The sequence below is a fragment of the Micromys minutus genome, assembly GCF_963924665.1.
Source record: "Micromys minutus genome assembly, chromosome: 1".
Classification (NCBI taxonomy): domain Eukaryota; kingdom Metazoa; phylum Chordata; class Mammalia; order Rodentia; family Muridae; genus Micromys; species Micromys minutus.
In genome coordinates, this window is record NC_137969.1 from 260,125,919 (window position 1) to 260,144,771 (window position 18,853).

At 40.0% G+C, this 18,853-nt stretch overlaps 1 protein-coding gene across 1 annotated transcript in view; it reads right to left on the reverse strand.

Annotated features, from left to right (window-relative positions):
• Window positions 1–3,069: 3,069 nt before the first annotated feature.
• Window positions 3,070–18,853, reverse strand: part of ABCB5 (ATP binding cassette subfamily B member 5) — a gene marked incomplete at both ends in the record, with an annotated part of 107,555 nt that continues 91,771 nt past the window's right edge. The window contains 5 exons of the mRNA XM_080940602.1: window positions 3,070–3,258; window positions 3,879–4,025; window positions 8,874–9,080; window positions 11,267–11,464; window positions 14,393–14,549. Of these exons, the coding sequence (XP_080796728.1) occupies window positions 3,070–3,258; window positions 3,879–4,025; window positions 8,874–9,080; window positions 11,267–11,464; window positions 14,393–14,549 (898 nt within the window). The remainder of the gene's footprint in view (window positions 3,259–3,878; window positions 4,026–8,873; window positions 9,081–11,266; window positions 11,465–14,392; window positions 14,550–18,853) is intronic.

The following is an 18,853-nucleotide window of genomic DNA, read 5'->3' on the forward strand; positions in this document are numbered from 1 at the left end:
AAGTGTGGTTGTAGGAAATCGATACTGTATCCATCCGTTGATTCATGACACCATCTCTAAAAGCAATTCATTATGTATATGTAACCAGTCACTTGCCTGTGGCTTATTTGTGCTATTAATTTTGTTTTCTGATAGCTTCCTCTCCTGTGATAGTTACTGTTTATGAGTATCTCCAGAAATGAGTAAAATTCTATGTGGCTTATACACAGTACTAATCAAGGAGAGTTAGATGAAGACCTTGCTACTTACATTCTGCTCATCTTGCCTTATGTAGCACATCCGGGGAAGCAAGAATGGTATTAACAGACCATGCTTGTCCACCAGATAATCAGAAAGAACAACACACAATCTTTTACACATAGACTGAGGACACATTTTAGACCTGGGCTTTAAAGAGAGACTCTGGGAGATCCAGCCACAACCAAATTCTGAAGGAACTGGAAGGTGGTATGTTTAGGGAATTTTAACATAAACTAAGTCTGTGATAGCATTCTGTGGGATGCTAAATTGTATGTATGCTCCCACAAGTGACCCTACTTCTTCTCTGCAACTGCTACTTCAGTCATAAAATCAATCAGCTATACATCTGGATTAATATTTTAAAAATATATTTACCTCTTTGAATGCTAAGGGAAGCATTTATGTATAAATGCAGATTTTATTTGTAAGTACCCCTACTGCTATACTAAACCAGAGGTTTATACTTCAATAAAGGCTATTTATTTTTCTTGCTTCCTTTTTAAATTTTCAGAGCCTCCTGGTGCTAGGCAGATGCCCTGTTGTTAAGTCCTATCTCCAGTCCTAATGAAAAAATTTAAACGTTGTCATTTTTTAAAGAGACAATCTGGTGCTAACTGAAATGAACAAAAACTTATAGATACAAACTAACTTCATTTCACTTCCTGAAAACAATTGTGTCTTTATAAACTTTTTACTATGTGCTTTTTTTCTTTTCCTTCACTAATATAAAAATAAACTTTTCTTATGTTAAAAATATTAATCTTAAACAGCTAAAATTGCATACTTCAAAGTGTTATGCACTTGCTTAATATTGAACAGTTTACCCCCATGATCTATATGCGCAGTGATACACTGGTCATCCTTAATTACTACTTATTGTTATTCTGATTTATTATTTTAAAGATTTGTTTGCTTACTATATATTAAGTACACTGTAGCTGTCTTCAGACACACCAGAAGGCATCAGATCTCATTATAGATGGTTGTGAGCCACCATGTGGTGCTGGCATTTGAACTCTTAACCACTGAGCCATCTCTCTAGCTCCCTGATTTTTTTTTTTTTTTTTTTTTTTTTTTTTGAGATGTGGGCTCAGACAGTCCAGGCTTTACATTCCCTGTGTAGTAAAGGATGACCTGTTTCTACCTCTCCAGTGCTGAAATTTCAGGACAGGTGTGCATTCATCATGCCTGTCTATGCAGTCCTTGGAGATCAAACTCTGAGACTTGTGGGTGTTAGACAGGTACTCTACCAGATACATGCCTGGACTATCAAATTCATTAAACTTCTGATTAATTTTTTAAGACTCTAGAAAAGTATGGGCTACTGTGAGATAAAATAATTTTATTATAAAGTTCCTAGGTAGAAATGACAAGATTACAAGATTACTTTTCTAGAGACAAAGCAGTTTATACTCCAACAAACAGTGGCTGAATCAGTTTTAAGTCAAACCATCATTAAATTTTATGCATGCACATGCATGCACACACATACTCACACACACACACTCTCTCTCTCTCACACACAGACACACAGACACACACACACACACACACACACACACACGAGGGGGGGAGAAGAGAGGGAGGGAGAGAGGGGACTGGTTGGGAAGAGAGTTTACAGAAGTAGATAGACAAAGGAAGGTGACAGTTGGTGAATGCAATCAAAGTATGTATGAAATGAAAATGTCATGTATAAAGATGACACAATGACATCCATTACCACACATAACACATATCTTAACAAAATAATTTTTAAAAGAGAGGGAGTAAAGATGGCATTATGCATTCAAGCAAAGGGAAACCATGACTCAGTTAACTAATATTGTTATTTATATAGAATTTGTAAATCACATATTAAATTTATTAAGCACATATGAATTTAAATAAATTGTTTGATTCAATACAGAGAAGCAATTCTCACTTGCAATAGAAGGATCATTTATTTTAAGTTAGTGTTCATACTTCAGTAAGCTGATGCTTCATGCAGAACACTCAATGCTTGGAATGGAATCTTTAGGAAGGACTAGTCCTGTGAGGCTCTGTACTAGCTGGGGCGTAACAGGAGCCATCTCCCCCTACTGGCTACTTTGCTACTCTCAAGCTCCCCCACTCATACCCAATGAGGGGATATAACAGAATTTTAGAAATTGAGTATTTATACAGGCTAGAGAAAAAGGAGGCACAGATAGTATGCTTATACGCTACAAAGCTGTCTTCCCAATTAAAGATGCTCTCTGTGGTGCCACATGCCTAACTCTCTGCATCTCACCCTTTCAGCTGGAACTTTTCAACTAGATGATGTTCTTTTGTACATCACAGCACTTTGATAGAGAAATGGCTTTATTTTGCCTAAAGCTGTTTACAAGGATTGTGTTAGGAGATGCTTATGGAATAAGAGATAAAGGCACTTTCTCCAGGTAGATTTTGTAAACATTTGGCTTAATTTTTTTCTAATTAATTAAAAAATATGTTTTGCTTGTATATGGGGATGTGCTACACATGTGTGCCTGGTACCCACAGAGATCAAAATAGATGAGCAGACCCTGTGGAACTGGAGTCCCAGATGGTTGTGAGCCATCATGTAGATACTGAGAATCAAATCCAGGTCCTCTAAACTTCAGAGCTACCTCTCTAGCTCCCTTGGCTTGCTTTTAAAAATCTAAAGAGAAGACACTTGAACAGAACATGTCTGTACTCGAGTGACAGGATTCTAGGTCTTGACTATGCAGCAAGAGTCTAGAACAGGCCAAGAAATGACTATGTACTCTCCATTCCAAGATCCCAGTGCACGCAAGACTGGCAGCATCAGTGCAGCCGCTGAAGCTACTACTAATGTGCAGATACTAATTTAAAGTATGCATCTCCATTTCTCAGGAGCTCTTCATGAGTTCCCTGCTCCTTGATTCTTCCGTTTTGCAGGACGACAATCATATCTGCATTCTGTATTGTGGAGAGTCTGTGAGCCACCACAAGACAGGTCCTCCCTCTCCGGGCTTTATCAATGGCCTGTTGAACCATCTGGAAGAAAAAAGGACCAAGTGACTTTCAGTTTGGGGTAGATCTTCCTAAGCAAGCCTGAGCTTAGTCATTATGGTAACCTCGTGATTTCCTTTTGCTTTACTGTCTGACTTTGGGAAATATTCACTCTGCCAGATAGAAATGGGGGAAAAAATTACTAAAGTAGGACTGGGTTGGAAGAGCATTTACAACAATGCCTGTGAATGGTATGGTTAATTAGGAGACCCAAGCTCAAAACCAAAAGCTTGTATTTCCCTACCCATGTCCCTCACCATTTCATTTTTCTCTAACCACAGGAAAAGCCTAGGAAGGTAGCCTATGAGAATGTTCTCCCTGTACCAACTTCCTCCTTCACATATAAACTCTCCCTTTACAAGATGATTTAGCATCAGTGGAAAAGAACAAACTAGAAAATAACATTTCCCTGGGTTTTTTCCTGGTCAGATACTTTCAGATCTGAACTCATTTTGCTCTAAGATGATTTCATAGGAGAAAATATTTTCTGAAGCCTGGCTTCAACCCTCTCTTCTCACCACCACCGGGCCTTCATTCCCTCAATTTGAGCTTGGTCTTTGTGATACCACACACTCACATTTTTCATGAAAGAAGAAGGTATTTACCTTTTCGCTCTCATTGTCAAGGGCTGAAGTGGCCTCATCCAGCAGTAAGATTTTTGGCTTCCGGAGGAGAGCCCTTGCAATAGCCAGTCTTTGTTTCTGGCCGCCAGAAAGCTGCACGCCTCTTAGTCCCACTTGGGTGTCGTATTTCTGTCTCAGAAACATGCAGGTTAACAAAGCACATTAGCAACTGTGGGAGAGAGACATCTGAAGAGTTCACATTTCAGTACTCTTGAAAGGTGTGTCCTGGCTCACCTGAAATCTATTCTCAGTCCTATGCAGGCTATGGCTATTATTTCCCTATGAAGGAATTTCTTCTGACTTCCTATTCTCTCCCTCCCTTCCTTTCTCTTATTTTTTCTTTACTGGGTTAGAGTGAGCCTGGGCTGGGGTTGAACTCCCTATGCAGCCAACACTGACCTTGAATTTCTGATCCTGGGCTGGAGAGGTGGCTCAGTGGTTAAGAGCACTGACTGCTCTTCCAGAGGTCCTGAGTTCAAATCCCAGCAACCACATGGTGGCTCACAACCATCTGTAATGAGATCTGATGCCCTCTTCTGGTGTATCTAATGACAGCTACAGTGTACTCATATACATAAATACATAAACAAATCTTAAAAAAATAAAACCAAAACAAAACAAGAATTTCTGATCCTTCTTTCTCACCTCTTGAGTACTGGGATGATAAGCATGTGCCAGCACATCCCATTTAAATAATGCTAGAGATTGAACTAACAGCTCCTTCAAAGGAAACCTCAGAATTATAGCACAGAGGAGAATCACAGAGAAAAGTTGATAGTAAACACAGATGAATTTATACTCCCTGCTTCTCAGTTTAAAACAATTAAGAGCATTTAAAACCACCAGGTGAAGAATGAGGTTTCCATCTCAAGCGAACCCTCTGTGATTATATCCCCAGAAAGCTGGATGCATGTCTTCTGCAAGTCAGAGAGCCTGGCATTTATGTCCTACCCAAAGCCATACCCACGTGGTCATGTTCCACACTCTGCTCCTGCCATGCCTCCACGGAGTCTCACCAGTGCTTTAACACAAGCTTCTGCCCCCACCGGAGCCTTTGGGTCCTTCTGTTTATTTCTTTTTGAGCCAGGGCCTCAAGTAAACCAGTCTTGAACTTGCCACATAGCTGAGGCTGTTCCTGAACTCCTAATCCATTACTAGTATATGTGACCACCCCCATAATACTTCTTGAATTCCTGGAAGAGCAAACAGAAACCTAGCTCTCTCCCACTCCCTATCTGTCCTATCTCTATTTCATTTCTAATTAATAGCTCAATTATATGTGTATGGGTGTCATGCCTGCTTGTGTGTCTATGAACAAGTGTTCAGTGTGCTTGAAAGCCAGAAGAGTTGTCAGATTTCCTGGAACTGAAGTTGCAGCCTGAAGTAGGTGCTAGGAATCGAACCCAGATCTGCAAGATGAACAGTTAAGCTGTTAAGTGCTGAGCCGCAGCTCTAGCCATTTTTCTCCATTTAAACATAGATTCTTACTGTGCAACCCAGACTGGCTTGGGACTTCTAACCCTCCAAAAAGTTACTTTGGACAGGTGGGTTTTTTTTTTCTTCAGAAATGTCATCCTTAGAGACAACAGACAACCTCTGCACCTGGTAGGTAGAGTCAGAAGAGTCAAGAGCTAAGTTAGCATTTCAAGTCCTTCTCTCAAAACAACAAACAAACAAAAGCCCAGAGACAACAACAATAATCTTTAAAAAATTCACCTATTTTGTGTGTGTGTGTGTGTGTGTGTGTGTGTGTGTGTGTGCTTATATGTGTAGGCACCCACATACCACTATCTGCATTTTGAGATCAGAGGACAAGCTTAAGAGAAGCAGTTCCCCCTCCTCTCCCGTTTTTTGGCTATGTGGTCCTTAGTTTTGATGGTGCGTGTCTTTACTGCTAAGCTATGTCTCTATCCTTAAAAAAAAAAAATTTTTTTTTACTTTTTTTTTTTTTTTTTTTTGGATCATGCCATTTCCCTGTCTAAAAACATCTAGAAGTATACCATTTCTATTGAGGTCAAATGTTTTAGCCTGGGGTTTTCTACATTGAATACTTCTCTGTTTTTGCCTTGCTTCAATCCTTTATTGTTTGACATACGAATCAGATTCTTTAAAATCTCCCTTGTATCTAAAGCTTCTTTTAGGTATGTATATATTGTTATTTTATCTGCTCAGGATGGTTTCACCCTTCCCTGTCTGAAGAACTTCTATGCAATCTTCAAAGCTCAGTTAAAAGGAATAAATAACCTCTGTGTAGTTTCTTTGCCCTTCTCCATTTGGGAGTCTGACCACTGCTTTCTGTTTTGCCTCAGCAGGATGTTTAGTGTTAGAGAGATTTTTGGTTGTTGAACAATCTTGAGCCAGTTTCTCCAGTTATGCTTTTGTTTGTTTGTTTTGTCTTGTTTTGAAACAGAGTCCTTCTGGGAACTGAGAATACAGGCATGCCCCACTATGGCCAGTTTGCTTTCATGCTCCTGGACCTTTCAAATCTGTTTCCTTATATTTCACTGTATGCTTATGAATTTAGACTTTAAGAACTCATTCCCTAAACTCTCATAGTGGATCTTCCAGCTCCTCATCTTTGTCACTTCATGTCACCACTTACATTGCCTCTGGGTGAGTAAATGTCCAGTTCTAGATGTCATCCCTGTTCACAATCTCTCAGTAAGTCTTTAGAAACTATTAAGGTTAAAATTTCATGGCTTGCTTCAATGGTTAGTCTTAAGTACCCATTTGACATAAATCTTGAGTCATCTGGGAAAGTAAACCCAGAGAGGATTGTTTAGATTAGGGTGGCTTGTGGGAATGTCTGTGAGAAGCTATCTTGGTTATTTTACCCACAATGGGTGGCAGCATTCCCTAGGAAGGAGGTCCTGTATTGTATGAGTAGAGAAAAGAAGCTGAGCACAGGTATGTACACATTAATTCTTTGTACTCTGCTCTTGAATACAGATACAAAGTGACTAGGTGCTTCAGATTCCTGCTGCCTTGACTTCTCCAAGGGGATGGACTGTAGCCTGCAACTGAAAGCCAAGTAAATTTTACCTTAAGTTGCTTAAGGGCATTTTATGGAAGCTACAAGAAATGAATCTAAGACTTGGTATTTAAGTGCTCAGTCATACCTTCTCGGGCTCATTAAACACTACACTTGTATATATTCTTCTCCCTGGTCCAAACACTTATCACTCTATAAGTGACATAGGACATTTTTTCTTGAGTTATTGTCTTGCTACGTACCCCAGGTGGCTTCAAACAGTCCTTCTGTCTCACCATTCTAAGTCCTGTGATTACAGCTGTGAGTCACCATATTGGGCATGACTTATTTGTTGAGCACATCTGTAACCTATCTTGCCATGACTTTGCTCACATATCCATGGGCACCAAGCTGAATGTTCTTTGTGTCCAACAATTATTTCTGTAGGTGTTGAGATTCTGTAAACCCTGCCCCTCAGTTATCTGACAATAGCCAGGTATGCTCTGCCTCAGTTACATGACACTAAAAAAGGGGCTGCTTGCCTCCTCCTCTCTCTCTTGCTCTCCTCCTTTGCCCCTTCTCTTCTCCTCCCCTCTCTCCTCCCCATGTGCTCATAGTCAGCCTCTACTCCTCTACTTCTCTATCCCTCTTTTCTCTCTCTCTGTATCTTCTACCCTCTTAACTCCTCCATGACCTGAATAAACTCTATTCTGTACTATACCATCGTGTGGCTTGTCCCTCAGGGGGAAGGGATTCCCAACATGGGTACCCCAGAGGCATCTTTGTTGCCCCCAGACCTCGCCACACCTCCATGGGCCATATCCCCCCCCCCCCACTCTTCATCCTTTTCCTAACATTGGTGCCAAAATCCGGGGCATCATTTTTTAACAACATTGGTGCCCCATGTGAGGAGATTAGATTTCCTCATGACCAGATATCTCATTTTCTTTTCAGTAGGCATGTGATTACATTTGATTTGTCATAAGTAATAGCTTGATGGTATACAAAAAGCAAGTCTGGGTAGCTGTGTGTTAAGTAAATATAATGAATTTATAACTGTTTGGACAAGGGTGAGGATAGGAGGTATAGAATCGGAGCCATCAGGACATGGCAGATGGGTGAATCCATAAAGTCTGAAATAAAGGTAAAATAAGTCAACAGTGACTAACAGGGTAGCAACCAGTAAATTTGTTAAATTATTCCTGAAGAAATTAAGATTGATGCTATCTAGATGTTGGGGAAGACCCCACAGTGTCTGCTCTATGTGCAACTGTGTGCTGTTTGTTATATTGACAGTTACTTGCAAACTGACCTCATCTTTCAGAGTTTTACATGGATATTATGTTCTCAGACTGGGACAGATGTCAAGATCAGTTTGTGATAGAAAATCTACTCTTGTTGGGTGGTGGTGGGTACACCTTTAATCTAAGAACTTGGAAGGTAGATCTCTAAGTTTGAGGTCAACCTAGTCTATAGAATGAGTTCCAGGACAGCCAGGGCTACACAGGGAAACCCTGTCTTGCAAAACCAAAAGGAGAAAAAAAAAGAAAGAAAAAAGAAAAAATAATCTATTTTTGGATAGGTGTGGTGGTATATACCTTTAATCCCAGCACTTCAGAGGCAGAGGCAGGTGGATCTTTGTGAATTAGAGGACAGTGTGGTCTACATGGTTAGTTCCAGATCAACTAGAACCACACAGAGAGATCTTGTCTTAAAAAGAATCTATCTGAAGAAAATGCAGTAAACTGCAGGATTCACTTTTATTTCTTCCTCAAATATTTACTTCAGAGTGACACTATTTTTAACACCGTGTCTGCTCCAAGGCAGACTGCAAGACCAAAGACATAATATATCAAAGTTAGTCCAGTGCATTATATATGAATGGCTATCATGCTTGGAAAAAAATACATGAAAATATCAGGGTTGCTTTTTGCATTTATCTTTATGTGAGACTACATCAAACTCAGCACTCACTTTGTAGCTCAAGATTTCAGCTGGTTCCTTACCTTGGGGAGCCCTTCAATGAAAGAATGGATGTTGGCTGCATCTGCGACCTCTTTGATCTCCTCTAAGGGCACCATGCGGCTGTTATCACCATAGGCAATATTCTCAGCGATGCTACAGTTGAAGAGCACAGGCTCTTGAGAGACGATGGCTGTCTGGGAACGCAGCCACTGCACGTTCAATTCTTTTACATCAACGCCATCAAGCAGCTGCCAGAGCAGAGTGGAGACTAGTTTGTTAACAATCGTGTCATGTTACACTTCATGCTATTCACACATATACAAATCGTAACAAGAAATCTAGGAATTTGAGCTATTTTTGAAGTATATGTTGCCAAAAGAAGGTTCGTAAATCATCCATTAGATAGGAGCGCCCAGCTTACAGCTTACTGAAAGACTGATATATATATTTCTAGAATGACCACAGGTTCCAGGGGTATGCCCAGAGACTAGACTATACCTAGTATTCTGTCTTGAAGTCACTTATAAAATGATTGACCTCTCCATCAAGTAAATCAACACTTATCGATTCCCAATCTATTACTGATCCCCATTGAAAGAATTGGCTGATTGATATAGAAGCCCATGTGTAGAGATGGGCACTTGGCTCTGGGCCATATGTATTCATTCACACAGATACATAGACTTCATCTGCTGTTTGATGAGCTTGACTATTATGTGCCTGGGACTTTAGGTACTGGGGAAGTGATACAATGCAAAACTCCTCTTTACCCTGAGAGTTAGTTCTGTAGCTGAAAGATCCATTCACCCTAGCAACTCAGAAAGAGAAGGTGACATGAAGACAGGGTAATAGAACAGAGAGGGATTGAGGAAGAGGGTCTAGGATGCCATGGGAAAGAACTCTGGAACTGAGCCAGATGAGACAAAGAGTCATAATGAGCAGGTGGAGAAACAAGAAAAAAAGGCACTCAGAAGTTGTGGAGATAGATGTTCAGCACCCAGTGAGAGAGAGAAGGAGAGGGAGTCAAGAGCCATATCACAAAGGGCTTTGGTGATGTTAAACCCTGTTTTTGGTTGGTGGGGAACCATTCCCCAGTGGTTTCAAGGAGGGAGTGTTAATACTGCCTAAAAACAAGTAGATGCCACCTAGTTCAAGCAAGCTTTGTGAGCAGCTTTTCAAGATGTTTGTTGAGATTCTATAATGAAGAAAGACTCTAAGTTATAGGAGAATAAGATTAACACATATGAAGAATAACATTATCAACCAATCAACCCCTGCACAGCTCCCATGGACTAAAACACCAACCATTGAGCACACATTGAGGGACCAACCTATGACTCCTGGTGCATATGTAGCTGAAGATTGCATTATCTGGCATCAATGTGAGAAGAGGCCTTTGGTCCAGGGAGGGCATGTTTGCCTATTGTAGGGGAATGCCAAGGCACTGAGGTGGAGAGGGTGATTTGGAGTGAGTGTATCTTCTTGAAGACAAATGGAAGGGGAAGGGGGAAAGGGATGAGATGGGGAAAGGGGATAACATTTCAAATGTAAATACAGAGATTATCTAATAAAAATATTAATGAGGCAATCTTTAACTTTTGGGGAACTATAGTTTTTATTATGTAAGGGAGGGGCCAAGATGTAAGCTTTGTGTATATAGGAAGAGGAGGGAGGAGAGGAGAGATGTAGTGTGGGGGAGTGTAATAGGAATCCAGAACATGGGGGCTGAAATGATGGCTCAGCAGTTAAGAGCACTGAAGGCTCTTCCTAGAGGTCCTGAGTTTAATTCCCAGCAACCACATGGTGGCTCACAACCATCTGTAATGGGATCCAATGCTCTCTTCTGGTGTGTCTGAAAATAGCTACAGTATACTCATATACATAAAACAAATAATTCTTAAAAAAAACCAAAACTCTTTTTAAAAGAATGTAATTATTGGGTTCAAAGGAGAAAAGACAGTTTCTTTTTGAGATTAAATCAGGACTCTCGGCTTAGTGGAGGTTGATTTGGAGAAAGCCTTATCCTTATCCCCCAATCCCCCTACAAAATGGCCTTGACAATTGAGGGTGTGGAAGGCCAGAGAGATCAGCCAAGGGGTGGATACTGTTAAGGGTCTTGAGCCAGTTCAGGTAAGGGGGCCATGATAATGTAAGGGAAAGCTGACTTGTCCCCACATACACATTCTGAGAGAATTACACATCCTTTAATATTAAGAACTGAGGCTGTCAGGAAAGCTCAAGATTCTGGGCCATTGACATTGTCAAAGTCCTACCCACTAGTCTTGTTGCTGGGCTGTTGCTTTCTTAAGTAAGAGTTGGACAGAGTTGCTTTTTTTATTTATCTGTGTGGCTTTGTGTTTGCACTATTAGGATTACCTGCATGTTTAAGGGTTGGTCACTAACACCCAGCTTAGGTGTTTTAAGTCCTGCTTACCACTTGTCCTTTCATGGGGTCATAAAATCTTTGTAGCAGTTGAATACATGTGCTTTTCCCACAGCCACTGCTCCCAACAAATGCTATTGTCTTCCCTTTCTCAATGCTGAGGGACATGTCTTGAAGGACAGGGACTTCTGGCCGACAAGGATAGAAGAAAGAGACTTCTCGAAATTCTAAGTTTCCTTCGCATGGGTCCTGTGAAAGGAAGAAGGCAGTGTTTACAGTGGATTTAAGAATGTCCCACTCAAGATCATGCTGTGGATAAATGCTCACTGTAAAATGTTCATGTTCCCACACCATTCTGTTGCCAAACATGATTCCTCTCCAGAGAGCCACTGACTCAAGGTTGGCCCTCATCAGCACTTGTATGTGGGATTTTTATGTGTGCATTGTCTTGCTGTCTTCACTGCTGGACTATGTTCCTGCAAAGCACTAGATTCCTTCATTTGTCCTCACTGCCTGGTTGTTCTGCTGACTAAATATTCACTAAATAAATATTGTTATTGTTATTGTTTTTAAATTTAGTCTGAGCTTTAAAAATCGTTTCCTCCTTAACTTAGAAATGTCTTACAAACTCTGTATACATGTTTCACTTTAAAAACTGGACTATGTTTTAGAGTTAATATACACTGCTTTGAACTATGAGCTATCTTCATTTTCAGTTAATCATTTTTTGTCAATAAGACCTAGCTGAAAGTTTACTTTTCTCTGTGTTTTTTAATCTCTTTAGTTATTGGTGATTTTTTTTTTGGTAAGTGAATATTTTAATTTTATGAGCTTCGGTTTGAGGGAGTCAGATTCCCTGGAACTAGAGTTACAGACAGTTGTGAGCTATCACCCGAGTGCTGGGAACTGAACCCAGGTGTTCTGGAAGAGCAGCCAGTGTTTTTAACTGCTGGGCCATCTTTCCAAATAATGATAGTATTAAAAAAAAAACTTTCCAGAACTGTAACTAATGATGATTACTTATTTTATTTTTATTTATTTATCTTTGGCTCAAAGATTTGGGTTCCTTTAAAATTCACAGTTGGCCTTTCTCTCCCCTTCTTTCCCTCCCTCTCCTCTTTTTTTCTTAGTACCCCTCCTCTCTGTCTGTCTCTCTGTCTCTCTGTCTCAGCCTCTCCTCTCCCTCCCTCCCTCCCTCCCCCCCCCGTGTGTGTGTGTGTGTGTGTGTGTGTGTGTGTGTGTGTGTGTGTGTGTGTGTGTGTATGTGTGTGTATTTCTGGAAGTCTAGACCAGAGCTTCATACATGCTAAGCACATGCTTTACCACTGAATAGCACTCTTCAACATATTCAAGTATTTTTTGGCTTTTGTGATCAAGGTAGATGCAGACTAAAGTTAAGACTTTAGACAGATGAAGTCCTTAATAGGTTTAATAATCATGTGCAGTCTTCTGAGCTTAGGAGAAAAAGCACAGAGCCTGTTTGGTGGGTAGGTGTGGAGCTCAGTGGAGGAGCACTTGCTTAGCCTTTGAGAAGATCTAGGTTAGATCCCCAGGACTGTGCATGCTGGGTGGAGTGACTGTGACATTTGGGAGATGGAGGTGGGACGATCAGACATTCAGAAATCACTTTTGGCTACATAATGATTTTCAGGCCAGCCTACACAACAGATGTGCACACTTGTATCAAACCCAAGCATACAAATACAAATAAAACATGTCTGAAACACTAAGATGTGGTTAAAGGTTCTAGCAGCAGAATAAAATATCCACTCTGATGCACACCAGATCTAAGAGGGGAACAGAAGTTTGGATTTGGTCTGTGGATTTTCCATTTTGCCCATATAAGCATACACTATTGTTCCTATGTTAAAACACAGCAGAAAATGGATAGAGCAATTCTTTCTGCACATGCTCTGGTGCCTTTGGAAAGTCACAGAGCAATGTTCTAGAAAATCCCTAGATCTTAACACATTTCAAAGTTTATTCTTATTATTTTTAATTACAATAAGGACAATTTTAGTCTTGCATACATGGGGAGAAAAATGTAATAGGCTGCTATGTGTCTGTCAGCTAGCTTTAGTCTATATTAATATGTGGAATTTATTTGCCCAGATTTCAAAATTTAAAAGCAGAAGTGATAATCTGAAATATTGTGTATTAAATAAAATACTGAGTAGTTTTGTAGTCTTTATATGAAATATTTGTGTTCTATGTCATGCATATAATTTATCCCTTCTTCCCTTTCTCCTTCTCTTTCTTCCCTTTCTTCCTCCTCAGCTTTTATATTCATATAGTTCTAAAGGGGGCATATCTGTGAGATACTCAATTTCTATTTGAACTTTTAGAAAGAAATAAAAGCAGCATTATATACTTATAAATCCAAATATTTAAAATATTCTCATGTTCTTTACTTTTCAATATGTTTGATTTTTTTTCTGTGATGTATCTTTGAGTATTCCATTTTGAGAATTTTAAGGTATTTTACTTCTGTTACCAAATATTCATACAAGCATCTTATTAATTTTACATCTCCCCTAAAACTGTTACTTTAAGCTATCAAATAAGTAGATCTGCTATTAAAATTCTAGAGAGAAATAGTGTAGTTTTAAATGAAAACTTAGTACATACTTTACAATGGTTCTAATTTTTAAATATAAGATTTCTAGAAAGATTCTGACACTGAAGATGCACTTAGTGTGTAGGACTGTTACCAAGAAGTGAATCTTCAGATTATTTAGCTCTCTGTTATTTCTTTTTCAATACTCATGGTTTCTTAAAGTTTGTAGTTAAAGTGTGCACAATAATAAATGTATTCAGTTCCTCCTTTTTCTCTTATGCAAATGTTTTCCCTGAAAAACTGTCTGACATAAAAGGCACTGTTTGTCTTGAAAATGTGATTAGAAAAAAAATGGATGAAATCTAGCCAACATTGATGCAAGATCAAAACCACTGTTATCTAAATACATTTTGACTTAGTAATCAATCTTTCCTTGAACATTCTTATGGCATTAGGCAAGTAAACTTAAACATTGTTTTAAATATAACGTATATTTTAGGATTAGAGGTGAGAATCTGACTGGAATAAGATACTCATCCTGGAGTTGCTAAAATTCTTCTATACAAACATTTGGCACCTGATCTTAACAGAATATTCTATTATTCTGTTATTGTGCTTACTGGTTTTTCTCCACTTTGACTGCAGCTGTCTATAGTTGGTTTATTTTTCAGCAAAGCAAACAGATGTGCAGCTCCAGCTTTGGCTTTGGAATATTCAGGAGCCCAAACAAGTGTTTCTCCAATGGCCATAGACCCGTATGCAATGGCAGTAAAGACTCTGTTGAAAGATAACACAATCAGTGCCCCAGGTTTATGGTAATAACAGAACTTGCAGTGTAGAGGCCGCATGTGAACAGAAGTCAGACAGCACCACTGCTGCGGAAGGCTCAACAATGGCATCTCCTTGTAGCCTTCTGCCAGGTGCTCTGTACGCAAAACAACCTTTGGGTTATCTCAAAAATGCCTCTTTTGATTAGTGATCAAACATTCCTGCCAGTGAGCACGAGACCTTTGATAAGGGTGTGATTGTGAGAGATTTGGTAGGGAACAATAGGGAGAACATGCCTCTAGTGGCAAGATCCAATGCAGGTCCCCTCTATTTGTCTGTAGTTAGATTAGATTAATCCTCTGCCTTAAGCCTTGCATTGTTGGGAGAGAAAAAAAAATACAATACTTAAACTTTCTTACCATTCCTATGGTGCCTAAAGGACACTTCAGCCCAGTACACAGCTCTTGTAGTTTGCTGCAGATTCTGATCTCAGTTTCAACACATTTATTATAACCCAGCAAGCAGGCCAATGGTGTTTGATTGAATACAGGGCATTCACGGATTTGTGACCTAACACATGGTTAAAAATCTTCTTCATATCTTTTTGTTTCATTTTAGATGTACAAATAAAAAATAATTCAGCCACAGTGGTACACACTTTATCACAACATGTAAGCACTAGGTAAAAGGGCATTTTGGAACCTAGTACTTCTTTGCTTTGATCTATCATAAGCAAATCTAGGGGTCTGATAGCATAGTGTAGCACTGTAGTCCCTGCAGTCAGGAGGCAGAGACAGGCAGATCTTTGTGAGTTCTAGGTCATCAAGGTCTACATAGGAAGCCTTTGGCCAGCAAGAGCTATGTAGAGAGACCTTGTCTCAAAAACCAAACCAAATCAAACTAAAACCCAAATTTGTCTGGATCCCTCGTGTATTTCAGCCTTTGCTACCTTGTCACCTCTCAAGGGGTGGGGGATGTGATCTCTTCAGTGACTTTGACTTTGGAAGCCCTTTCAACCCCCAGTCCTGCTGGTTTTGCAAAGAAACACAGTAGAAAGTATACAAACAGGCACTTTACAGGATATTTGTAGCTAAAACTACTGTTGTCAATAGTTCTTTGGTGCTAACAAATGTTTATTACTCTTTAAAGAAACTGTTTCATGGCTCAAATGCCATTCAGAAACTATATGTATGTATGTATGTATATTTGTATGTGTATGTATGTATGTATGTATGTATGTATGTATGTATGTATATATATATAGTTTCAAAGAGTTCCACTCCCTAGGGACTAAGCATTTAAATATATGAGCCTAGGAGGTAACTCTTACTAAACTTATTATGACATGCTTTAATATGTGCCCAAATATTCATCTACCCTAAAATTTCTACTCTTAGCATCCTTTTAAGCATTAGGCACAGATAACCTGAACTTCATGCCCTTTTCCAGTTTCCTCTTTAAAATGGGAATGTTATGCAGAGGGGCTTTCCTTAGAGCCTTGTTCCTGTGGGAGAACAATGACCTAAAAAATAGAGATACCTAGACACCTGGTTTGCGATCTCATCTCCCTAGACTGACTTAATGAGCAGTTAGCTGAACTGCAAATCTTTACAACTCAACAGGCATTTAATATACAGTGTCCAGGGCTGAGCTCTACAGAACAGTTAAATCATATCCTTCAAATACTGCTCAAACTCCTGGGACATCTGTATGGAGGGGCTACCAAGAGAAATGCAACATCAACTTCCACGCCATCTCACACAGGGGTTAGCCATAAGACCAGTCAGATATATTAATAGATAAAGTTACTAAAGTACATTCATTACATTGAACATGAAACACATCACAGGCCGTAAGCCATTTTTCTATTGAACTAACTCTTGACATGCAAATATGCAAAGCAGGAACTTAATAAGGCTCAAACAAGATTTCATTGTATAAACTGTTTTGAACCAAAGTCCTGTGTAGCTAGGCAAGCACCCCACTGATGGAGCTTCACTCTTAGACAGCTTTCTCTTTTAAAATTATGTTTTGAATTGACACACAAAGTAATGAGGTTTATCACGAGTTTTCATATACCTGTGTTGTCCTCGGGAAGGAATTTTAATACAGCATATGCCACTGAATCAATCATGAAACCCTTGGTGTTGGCCCAAGTGAGGACAAAGGGTGATTAGGGAGTTAGGAAGGAACAGACTGACACTCCTAAGTCCTGTATCTTACTTATGTATGTTCTCCAACATGGATGGCACTGCCACCTTCTTATTACACTGGTCCTTCCAAGCACGTATGAACACTGTGCAAATACAAACACCTATTATAACTGTTAAATAGAAATAATCCCCAAAGCCCATACATGAGTGATTCCAGTTTTAACAGAGCTGATCTAAACAGGGGTAAGCAGCATCTTTACCAATCATTGGTCTCCCCTAAGCCCCATCCCAGTTTGTAAAACCTGAGTGACTGACCTATTCCGAGAGGAGGTTTAATGTTCCTCGAACTGGTTCCCAGGATTACATCCAAATTCCTGCTTATTTGCCCTGCACATCTGACTCTAATTGTAAATAGGAGCTAAGAATGCCTACAGGTTCCATGGTGGTTATCAGAATTAAATGGTAATGGAACCTGAAATATAAGTGTTAGCAAATGAATCTGTGTGTTGCTCCTTTCGTGGAATGAAGAGTTACTAGGAGCTTTCACACTTATAGAGATACAGTACACAGTAGGTCTCGTTTTAGCACTCAATAGAAGAGTATAAAGTCTTCTTTGGGAGGAAGTAGAGTAGCTGTCACCCTGAAAGTGAGCATTCAAAGAACTGGCTCATTATCCTCTTTCCTTCTTCATCCAGATGCCAGTCAGTGGCCCTCTCCTCCCACTCCACATCCTATTCATGAGGGATGAAGGAATACCACAAACCACTGAGACTTACTTGGTTCTCTGAAGCTGGTGAATGTTTCCAACACATGATACAATCTGACCACCTAGGAGATAATTGGGCCAGGAACTTCCCAGTTTACAAATTAGGAAACCCCAGCTTGTGAAATTTACACAGTTGGCCCAAGATCACACAGACAGCAAAGTGAGCAAATCCTGCTGACTGTGTTTCCTTCACATGCTGCACTTTCTGGTGGTGAGCCTGATGTCTGCCCTTATGCTATGTTTCATTAGCCCTTGTCCCTCTCCTGAGATCTACACAGGCCTTACACATCCATTCTATTTTGACTTCTTTCTGCAGATCTCTTCTCTGTTAATCTGATTGGCTAATGTAGCCTTTCTTTCATAACTCCTGGAGAGAAGCCAGAAGGAGGGGACAGTTGTCATGCAAGTAAAGAAGTTTGTCCTGTTTGTTAACTAAGGTGGCTGTCTCAATTACAAAGATCAGCTCTCCTAAGCTAAGATGGCCAGGAAAGCCTAAGGAGCTTCTTTCTAGCCTTTGGTGTTTCAAAGTATCAGTCTGCCATTAGTATCCATTTAAAATGAAGCTGTGTTGCTTTTGTTTTGATAGCTACATTTGATTCTGAAGGTTCAGGGTAGCTGTCTGTTGAGAACTGTATTTAGATTTTTAAGAACAGGAAACACACACACACACATTGACCTTAGGAAGTTTCCAAGCCTTTATTATTACTGTAGTGTATTGTCTGGATTTCATTTTCTTTTGCCTGATATAGGACTGAGTTTTGTGTGCCACAAAGAGGGAGGTGACTCACAGATAGAGGAAAGCCTGGAGTACTTGTGGTGCCTCTGCTGGTGGTCACTAACAGTTTCTGGTTTACATTGTGGGCATGTCAGCTAGGACCCTGCTTTGTGGCACCAGTACCAGAACTTTCAGTTTTTGTTTTTCGATAGAGTCTTGTGACATAGTTCATGTTGGCCTAGAACTCACTATGTACCTAGGTTGGCGGCTTTCAACTTTCAATCCTCCTGCCTCAGCTTTGAAAGTGTTAGAATACCTACTTTATTAATGTAGAATGAGAGAGGGGAAATTAAATTTATTTTGTATCCTCAAACTCTGTACATTCATAGTGAAATAATCAACTGAGCATTGTCAGGCTAACAGTGAGGGGACTATTTTACTACAGCCCTCACCCCAGAGTTAGAGGGGCCTACTACACCGGAGGTTTTCTGCAGTCCCCAATTGTTGACATTTTGTCTAGGCTCCACCCCACAGTTACCTGGCAACAGCCAGGTGTGCTTGACTCACTGTGAAAAGGAGCTGCTTGCCCTCTTCTCTCTCTCTTGCCTTCTTGTTCTTGCTCTGTCCTTTTGCCCCTGCTCCCTCTTCTCTTTATCCCCTTTCTCCCTCTCGCCACTTG